The sequence below is a fragment of the Electrona antarctica genome (assembly GCF_951216825.1).
Source record: "Electrona antarctica genome assembly, chromosome: 3".
NCBI classification, from domain to species: Eukaryota; Metazoa; Chordata; class Actinopteri; order Myctophiformes; family Myctophidae; genus Electrona; species Electrona antarctica.
The window spans coordinates 2,471,579-2,481,773 of NC_136808.1; the positions used below are offsets into that span (position 1 = coordinate 2,471,579).

At 42.6% G+C, this 10,195-nt stretch overlaps 1 protein-coding gene across 1 annotated transcript in view; it reads left to right on the forward strand.

Annotated features, from left to right (window-relative positions):
- The window catches only part of LOC306920182 (AN1-type zinc finger protein 3-like), a 46,733-nt gene extending 37,410 nt beyond the window's left edge, over window positions 1-9,323 (forward strand). Inside the window, exon 6 of the mRNA XM_079496850.1 lies at window positions 5,591-9,323. Within this exon, the coding sequence (XP_079352976.1) occupies window positions 5,591-5,745 (155 nt within the window). The 3' untranslated portion in view covers window positions 5,746-9,323. The remainder of the gene's footprint in view (window positions 1-5,590) is intronic.
- Window positions 9,324-10,195: the final 872 nt, after the last annotated feature.

The following is a 10,195-nucleotide window of genomic DNA, read 5'->3' on the forward strand; positions in this document are numbered from 1 at the left end:
GAATCACTGAATCCACAGGCCAATTGATTCTATGCGTACTTAGATAGTCGAACGCACCGTATGAAAACATATTCCACGGTGGCTGAAGGGCATAATAGTAGCAGTTAGAGTGATTTCTGACAGAGGCAGTAATTGCCGATTACTTCTCTAATGGTGTTGTGGAAGGTTTGTCTATGGATTGGAAGCTAACTGGATCTGATAATTAGTTGAATATGTATGTATGCTCTTCAGCGTGTGAATGGCTAGAAAGGATAGTTTAATCTGTGCTTCTAATACAATACGAGACCGTCGTTGGTTAATTAGGTGTGCGTGCGTGCGTGCGTGCGTGCGCGTGCCTGATGCCATCAGTAAAACTATTTAAGTTGCTTCCAGCTCTTGTGCTAATTCAAAATGTCAAATAGTGGAGGCGTTAAGACACTTTTAACTTTAAGTCATTATGCAATGGTCCCTTTTGGTATGGAAGTATCTTAGGATCATAGGAAAAGATTTATCCAAAGAGACCAGTTACCCTTATTTTTCGAAATGGCCGCTGACAATAAATCACTATTACACCAGACCCTATATCTTTGCTTCTGTTAGAGCTATAGTTATAATAATAATATTGTGTGTCAAAGTGTACATTTTTGTGGTCAAGGAATACAATTAAATAGGTTTCAACTTTCAAAACATGACAGCAGAGGTGAAATATGCACATTTCATTCGAAACAATAAGATTTAAGAGGGTAACTTTCCACACCCTTCCCCTCTAAAACAAGAATTTAGTTTTCCATTTTGGTTTTCCAATTATCCAAAGAGACAAATAAGATCACTTTTCATTTCTGAAATATATGCATCTTTAAACATGGCCACCGCCATACAGCAATACAGCATAGCCCATATTTTTGCTTTTGTTATCAAATTGGTGTCAAAGTGTACATTTTTGGGGTCAGGGAATCTAATTAACCCATTCAGGCCTGACGTCGAAATAAAAAAAAAAAGTTTTCTAAATCATGACAATTTTCTGAAAGATTTGAGGCACATTTTTAACGATTTTTCAAAAATAGCAGACCTACAAGTTCATAGCGCGCCACTCGGTGGCGCGCTATGAGCTTGTAGATCTGCTATTTTTCAATAGCTAAATTATAACATAATGTATGTAACCACCACAATGGGTTAAATAGGTTTCAAGACTAAATTACCATGACAACAGGGTTAGAATATGCACATTTAATTAGAAATGCACGTCTTCCCACTTTCTGAAATATGCATATTATGTTATATGGATGTGAAACATTGATTAACATTTCAGCGCTATCATTTATTGAAAAAATTAGGATCTAATTCATGCCAGCATTTTTTTAATTTGAGCTCTTATTTTGAAAATCCGCTATTTCCGCTCCACTTGCAGTAGTCCTAAGTTAAGAATTTACACGGAGCTGGGTCGGCCTTGTTTACATTGTGAATCCAGACCGGAGCTCTGCAGAGCTCCAGATCGTCAGCTCTGTGCCGTCAAAGAAACGCTGTTTTGACCAAAATGCCATCTGGGACAAGGAATAGGAGATACAGGCAATTGAAAGAAATGGATAGAATGGATTATTATGGCGACGACGATCTAAGATGGGCGATCCAGTGCTGTGCTAACACAGCTAGCTAACCGGCTAACGTGAGTAGCATTTTGGCTCGAGCAATCGAACGCACTATAAAAGCGCAATTGCCGAAGGGCTTCGGCAATGGCGTTAAGTGTTAGTATCAAAATTAGGCTTCAATTGACAAAGGTTTTCGGCAATGGCGCTGAAAGTAATGTGAGTTTTTAAACTTTGTTTTAGACATTAGTCCCGCATGGCCAGACTGTTGCCTCTCACAATTTTCAAATGTTTCTGGTCATAGAGCCTGGAACATAGAAGCTCTGATCAGTAAGTGATGAAGCGGAAGTGAAGCCTCCTCCCCACTTTGTTTCATCTTCAAAAGTCGCACACATTTATCCTAATATAAACCGAAATCATCTAAGCTTGCTGCTTTTAGCCGAAATGCACGGCTGCCTCTGCATGCAGCATTTGGCAAGGTGCTTTTATAGTATGGCTTGCACTTGCAAATAACCAGTTCTGGCAAGTCCCTTGATTTAATTGAAGTTGCAGTGTACATTGGTATTGGTGCAGTGTCTGGTGAATCCTGCTGCCAATCCCCACTGTGAGGGTGAGACAGTACCAGCGTCTTTGGACACCAAAGTTTGGTGTCCAAATTGAAAGAAATGCAGAAGCAGAGCGTTCTTCCGGGTGCTTCAAAACGCCACTGAGCAACTTCCATCGAAATGAATAGCAGGGGGCGGGGCAGTCCGCCCTCTATCCTTTATAACTAGCTATTTAAAAATAAAAAGCCAATGGCTGATTCGGTCTGGCTTATTAGCCAGGCTAGGGTCGACGGCCAATTACATATAATCTTTGGGCTCCTTGACATGTTTGAGAACCACTGACACAGAAACATGGGTTTTTCAGAAAACTACAGTTTAGAAGACATCTGTAGAATCATTCCCAGGTCTAAACCAATCTGCTCCCACTGATTTGATCACTGAATTTTGCCATATCTGTACTCAATGTTTTCAAGCGATCATATAACACACACTTAACTCGATTATATGCATGACATCCACCAGGTGTCTGCTGCCAGTATGCAGGTGCGGATTCATTGCTAGATACAGTGAAGCTGGTGTGTCCCCCCCTCTCTCTTATCCCATTTTGACCTGAGATCAGATTCTAAAAATGTCTTCTAAATCCTGACAGTTTTCTGAAAAAGCTATGTTTCTATGTCAGTCGTTCTTCGATTTTTCAAAAATAGCAGACCTACAAGCTCGTAGCGCGCCACTCGGTGGCGCGCTATGAGCTTGTAGATCTGCGATTTTTCAATAGCTAAAGCATAACATAATGCTAACACCAAAAGGGGTTCCCGCCCAAAATGGGTTATTATGTGATGACTGACACTACTTTCACGTGGATCTGCATTTCACAGAGTTGTAAAGGATTTGCTGCCCGATTGATGTAACAACCTGGCACTTCAAGTTACCCTGTTCAAATGATATTATCGATATGTCTTGGCCTTGAGAAAATGATTCAGTTTTGTTTTTTTGCCTTGAAAGCTATTGAATTGGATTACTTGATGCCAAAAATGTACACTTTGACACCAATTTTATTATTATAGCTTTAACAGAAGCAAAGATTTTGGCTCAGCTGTATTGCTATAAATGGTGACGATCTGACGGCCATTTTGAAAAACGTGTATATTTCAGAAATGGAGAATGATGCAACTCGTCTCTTTGGATAAATCCCTAAGGTACCAAAGGGGACCTTTGCATCATATTTCACTTTTGTTCATGTGTTTCATGTGTATTTTTCATACATTTTAATGCCCCACTTCGTCATTCAAGACTAGTGTTGTGAGTGAGCTTGTAGGCTTGGCTGTGTTGTAGGCCAACACAAAACAAATGTGTTTTTTAATTGAAAGTGGTTAAGTCTGTTTGTTATAAATAAACACACATTTCCCTGACAATTCACAGTTTTGGACATACAAGGTTTTGTGTTTTTATGTTTGTTTGTGTGCATGCTTATCGGCAGCTCTGTGTATGTAACCTTGTCTCTGCTGGTACAGCTGAACCCACAGTAAAGTGGGGCATGGGACCGTGAAGCCCATTCCCAGGGGGGTCCGTGGGACAGAGTGCATTGCTTTCAATCCATTATTTTGTGTCAGTAAATCTGACTTACCAAGAGAAATGCAAACTGGCTGCAGCAGATGGCAGTTTTAACCACTTGAACCCCACAGTATCCCATTTGCCAAAAAATAATGCTATTTTTGGCGTACACTAGAGCACTAGTTTCCCAAACACTGGATCGGGACCCAATTGTGGGGTCACTGACCAATTTTTATGGGTCACGACTCGAGTAAAAAATCCCATTTTATTGTCCTACTTAACCAATTTTGACCTGAGATCAGATTCTAAAAAATGTCTTCTACATCCTGACAGTTTTCTGAAAAAGCTATGTTTCTATGTCAGTCGTTCTTCGATTTGTCTAAAATAGCAGACCTACAAGCTCGTAGCGCGCCACTCGGTGGCACGCTATGAGCTTGTAAATCTGCTATTTTTCAATAGCTAAAGCATAACATAATGCTAACACCAAAAGGGGTTCCCATCCAAAATGGGTTAAACATATGACACAATATATATACATATATTATTTTCATCCACTGGAACACAGGTTGCTGTACACCCGACAGCAACCGTATCTGTCAGGGCTTTCCATGACACTATGGTCAAGTTGACCACTTTGTGTCAGTGTGTCTCTGCATCAGTTCCTTTTGGAACATACTGTACACTATTATTCCAATCAGATCCTGATCTGTACCGCCCCCCCTAGCTCTGGTCCATAGCCTTCTACTGCTTCTACGATTCTGCCCTGCAGTATAAGGCTATATGGGACTTTCGGTTTTAAATCTCAAATCGAAATCAGACCAGCCTCTCCTGTTTAGCGTATTTTAAAAGAACGTTTTTGCTACTCACCAAAACAAAGGAGGGTTGTGTCATTAGAAAGCCTACTTTCCTTAGTGGACGCACTCTGAGCCCCCCACCACACGTATAAACGGTACTTTTTGGTACTTTTTGTCCAGAAAGGGAGGAAAAATATTCTCTGAGGCAGTTCTCTGGGCAATATCGGTAGAGGGCGCATTGGAGTAACTAAAAGTATTTTTTTTCTGGTGGAAAAAAAATCCCTTTTTGGCCAAAAAGTACCGTTTATACGTGTGGTGCGTCCACTAAGGAAAGTAGGCTTTCTATTGACACAACCCGTCTTTGTATTGGTGAGTAGGTCAAACGTTCGTGAGATTTCCACTAAAGAGGAGAGGCTGGGCTGATTTCGATTTGAGATTTAAAACCGAAAGTCCCATAGCCTTATACTGCAGGGCAGAATCGTAGAAGCAGTAGAAGGCTATGGACCAGAGCTACTGCCCCCCCCCCCCTGGTTCGAGGCTCAATGTCATCCTCCTGGGCTGAACACAATTCCCTTTACTGTTCTTTCCACTCCTTTGTTCTATATCCTGGGTCGATCGGGGGCCCGACGTAATTTTTTTCCCCAGACTTTTAATTTCGTGGTGACATTTAATCAGCACTCGACAAGCGCCGAGCAGCATTATCGTGCACATTAATTAATTAATTTTAAGACCATATACGAGAGCTAAGGAGCTCTGTCTCTCCGAGCTTTAACGAGCATTCCTGTCGGCACTGCAGGGGCGGCGTGAAGAGTTGTGGGGGGAGATTGAGATGAGGATTTTGGCTACTGTTCGCTTACTGTACGTACATGCAGAGAGCATATATATTCAAAGATTTGCACCACATTTTCTCGATTTTTCAAAAATAGCAGACCTACAAGGTCATAGCGTGCGACTCGGTGGCGCGCTATGAGCTTATAGATCTGCTACTTTTCAATAGCTAAATTATAACAATGTTTAAAACACCAAAAGGGGTTCCCTCCCCAAAATGGGTCAACAAACACAGTCACAGTGTGATCATCACCCTGATTTTTGACATGAATTGTGAATAAATGAGTTCCCTTCTCTTGTCTCTTTCCAGGCTACGTCTTCTGCATGCTGCACCGGCTCCCCGAGCAGCACGACTGTATGTTTGACCACCTGGGCCGCGGGCGCCAGGAGGCCGTCCTCAAGATGGTCAAGTTGGACCGCAAAGTGGGCCGATCCTGCCAGCGCATCGGGGAGGAATGCTCTTGAACCTTCCCCCCCCCCCCCCCCCCCCAAAAAAAGGCATCTTCAGTGCCAAGATGGTGTCTCACTTGCTAACAGGGACGTGATCTTATTTTCTATTTCAGTGGTTCTCAAAGGAGTCCAGGGACCCCTCGGGGTTCCTTGTGGGGGGGGGGATTCCAAATGGACCCTTACAGGTCTGTAACTTTGAGAGTGTGGAATTGGAACTAAATGGGGCCCATAAGGGTCCATTTGGGTCCATTGTTGCACTCTTAGAGTTAAGGGCGTCCTTGAAATTAAAATGTTTTGACAACCACTGTTCAATCCTTCAGATTTTTGTCTGTGGTTCTTCCAGACCCCCCACCTCTGCACTCCTTCACCCCCCCCCCCCCCCCCCCCCCCCCCCTAAAAAAAAGGATTTCTGACACCCTGCCTTTTTTTTTTTTACATTCACTCTGGTTTATCTTTTCTTGTTTTTTTCCTGATCACATCCTAAGATAAGATGCCTTCAGGGGGAAACCAAAGCCCCCTCGGATCCCAGAGTGACAGAATGGAAGGCAATTAAATCTATATACGTATGCTTTGTGCACAACTTGTTTAGGTTTTTTTTTTAGGCTCCTGAAAAGACACAAATGTCAGGAGTGTGAGAGGAGGAGGAGGAAACCTAGCGCTTTGTACAAACTGTTGCCCCCAAAGCCTGTTTCAGACCTTTTGCTCTTTACCTACCCCACACACACACACACACACACACACACACACACGTGTGCATGGGAGGGAGGAGATGAGTGGAGGAACACGTTGTTTTGCAGATCTGGGCTCTTTTACCTCAACGTTTGACAAAGCTGCTGTGTAGCCCGACGCACCTTTTAAAATCAGTGGCTTATATATATACAGTTATACACCAACAAACACAAAGTCACAGTGTCATCACCATGCTCCATGTGATCGTGAATAAAGGAGTTCCCTCCGTCACTCCCCCCCCCCCCCCCCCACATACACACACACACTGAGTGAGGACCAGAAGTATAATTGTCCTCGCAATGTGTATTTCTCAAATTCTCAGTGGCGTGCACAGATAGTCACTAGGGGGTGCTAGAGCATGATTAAAAAGCTTCTAGTATATTATTTAGGCCCCAACATCTATAAATCTCACACTATTATGGTAACCGGCCGGTTCCACTCACTGCACAAGGTGCCCTTTTTTTCACTTGAGCACCTGCCCCTCTAAATGTCTGTGCACGCCACTGCAAATCCTGCTATAGATTTGTCCCTCCACAAGTTTAGTAATAGAAATACATGCACGCACAAAAGTCTGGGGAAATTGTACACTCGACACTAACACACAACAATGCCGCCTCAGGTTATGGGAATATCAAAGCCCGCCTCCTTTTCTGCATCTTCTACCTACGTACACCGCCACTTTGTGGGTTGTTTTTTTCACCAGAGGACACTGGACACCATCACCTCCCTGTTATAGTCCTGCCTTCCTCCCGTTTTCTGTATTGTTTAATGAAGACTTGTTGGTTGTTTTGAGTTCCACTGAACGGCACACAGTGGAAAGTGACCCGAGAAATGCGGGGGGGTGGTGGGGACTAATTACGAGGAATGACCTAGGCTGTGATTCGGCCTCGAATTTTAGATTTTTTTTTTCTTTTATCTACCTTTTGGACCTGGACTTGCAAATGGACGCTCGTCATGTTTGGTACAGTGAACTGGTCTTCATTACATCTCCCGTTCTGTCTGTCTTGTCTTGTCCCATCTCTCCCGCCTCCCCTCGTGTCTGAAATGGTCGACAGTCGGGGCGACGTTAGCCGCATTCCGAAAATCACAGATCCATGAGCTCACAACTACGGGTGCTTTCATGTAATCAAATTGATCCATTAAAATATTGCTAATCCATAAACTAATAAAATAGTCTATTAATAATCTAACCCTATTATGACAACTCACATTACGATGCGTTGTGAGCTGGTAAATCAGCTACATTCAAACTGTTGTGAGGCGAAGTATAAAATAAGTGCATAGTCAATTAATTACTTGACTAATTGGAAAACTAATCAGTAGAATAATCGATAGTTGCAGCCCTACTCACAACAATGCAATATTTTGCGAGCTTGGAAATCAGCCATATTCGTTTTGTGTCACTATCGTACGAGAAAGAATAAGTCATGCTTCCACTGTCGCCACTTCTCTCCGGGTTCTTCCCCCTTCCCCCCACCCCCCCCAAAAAAAACCACATAACACCCTCCCAAATATTTGCATTACGGGTGCTGGACGAAGGACAAGGAATTGGAGGGTGCAACAATGACCTGTGGAACTGTGTTAACCCATTTTTGGCGTGAACCCCTTTTGGTGTTTTAAACATTATGTTATAATTTAGCTATTGAAAAATAGCAGATTTACAAGCTCATAGCGCGCCACCGGGTGGCGCGCTACGAGCTTGTAGTTCTGCTATTTTTAAAAAATCGTGAAAATATTTATTTCAGAAAACTGGAGGATTTTTTTTTTTCGGGGTCAGGCCAAAATGGGTTAAGGTTTCTGTTTGGAGAGGACATGTTTGCATTATGTCCACACACACACACACACACACACACACACACACACACACACAGAACTGGTCTGCAAATACAGAGTCACACTTTTATATAGTCTCTGCCGGGTATAATAAACCTCATATGTCCACAAAACAAAGTTACTTTCCAGGATTATAATAACAAAATCGCCTATCAGATCTACAAGCTCAAAATGCTTGCTACTTGCCTTTTGTGTATGATGAACTACAGTAGGGCGTTACGAAAAAACTACGTTATAATATGGAGATGAGAGGTTTTTTGTCCGACGGCAACCTATGTGTGTTGTATTAAAATATACGAAAATCAACCGTTATCAGGACGTTGGAATATGGCCATACTGTCATACTAGACATTGTGGTGTTTGGCTGAACGTGTCATTTCCAACTCTATTGGAAACTAGGGGCTACTAATATATACTATTCTCTGCCTATCGGGACGTAACTCGGACAGTGCGCTGAGTCGGGGCGACTCGCTCGGCGGTGCCTCACGTGGCTCAAGGCCAACCAGACACGGCGCGCCTCCCGTCATTGACATCAGTGACACAAAAAATACCATTATCACCCGTCACAATAGCTGATAATGACATACTGAAACAGTGAGTATGTGGAAAATGTCCCATACTGGGCCCATTGCATGGTCCTGATGACTGTTGATAACGCATATTCTATGCACTGGAACAGTCGAATGGGGTGACCCGAAAGACAACCGATGTGTGTTTCAGCTGAGAGGAGCATGGAGCGAGTCCAACCCGAAAGCGAGCGGGACAGAATGTTCCCCTGGCCTATGGGATGATGATGCTTATACTAGGGCTGGGTTTAACATGTCATGATTGCAACGTGTACTGAACTTGTAGTTTTTTGTTTTTTTTTTCCTTTTTTTTTCCGCCTCCACTGTAAAACAAAGTATAATACAGGATTTAGTGGTAAATCAAACTAATCAATTTAATTGTTTTTGGTCAATTTGTTGTTATAGGAACATTCTTTGAAGATGAAAATGAGTCCGTGATTATTAAATTAACCTACTTGAGTAAGATTAAGTCTGTTATTGGTTCTAAATAATGTTATCTTTTGATATATTTTTAATTTAATTACCCGGCCCTTAATGCTTTACAATCCAACGTCTTCCCTCAATTTCCCAGCAGCCTCCACTACTGTGTGAAAATTATTTATCTTTTCATTTTTTATTTGTTCTTTTGTTTTGGCCTTAGGAAGCTCAACGGCAACGCTACCCTCAAAATGAGATTCCACCGCTCATAGCCCTCGCTCCCCATCTATCATAAAGCTATCTCTCTCTCTCTCTCCACCATCTTTTAACCCATTCTGGACGGGAACCCCTTTTGGTGTTTTAACTTAAGCATTATGTTATACTTAAGCTATTGGAAAAATAGCAGATCTACAAGCTCATAGCGCGCCACCGAGTGGCGCGCTACGAGCTTTGTAGGTCTGCTATTTTTTGAAAAATCATGAAAATGTGGCACAAATCTTTGAATATAAATTCTTTCAGAAGACTTTTTTTTATTTATTTCGACGTCGGGCCTAAATGGCTTAATTTCCAACCCACACGGCAGACTCTGTTTGCACTCCCCCCCCCCCCCCCCCCCGCCGCCTTTCTATTTCCTTCTCATCTCTTCACGTTATTGATCGCTGTTTTATTTCTTTATTCTCTTAGTCCACCCCCCCTCCTCTCCCTTTTTTTATCTTTCTCATTCCTCCAGAGCAGACATGCAGGGGAAAGTGAGTGTGTGTGGGTGGGTTGGTTGGTTGGGGGGGAGACAGACTCCATGACAACTACAGTGAGACTCAGGGCTGGGTGATAATATGACTTCAAATCACTTCAAACCTTTTGCCTTGATTATGATTAATGAGCTGCCGGTATATAGAATGATGAGCTATAGATTAGGTCAT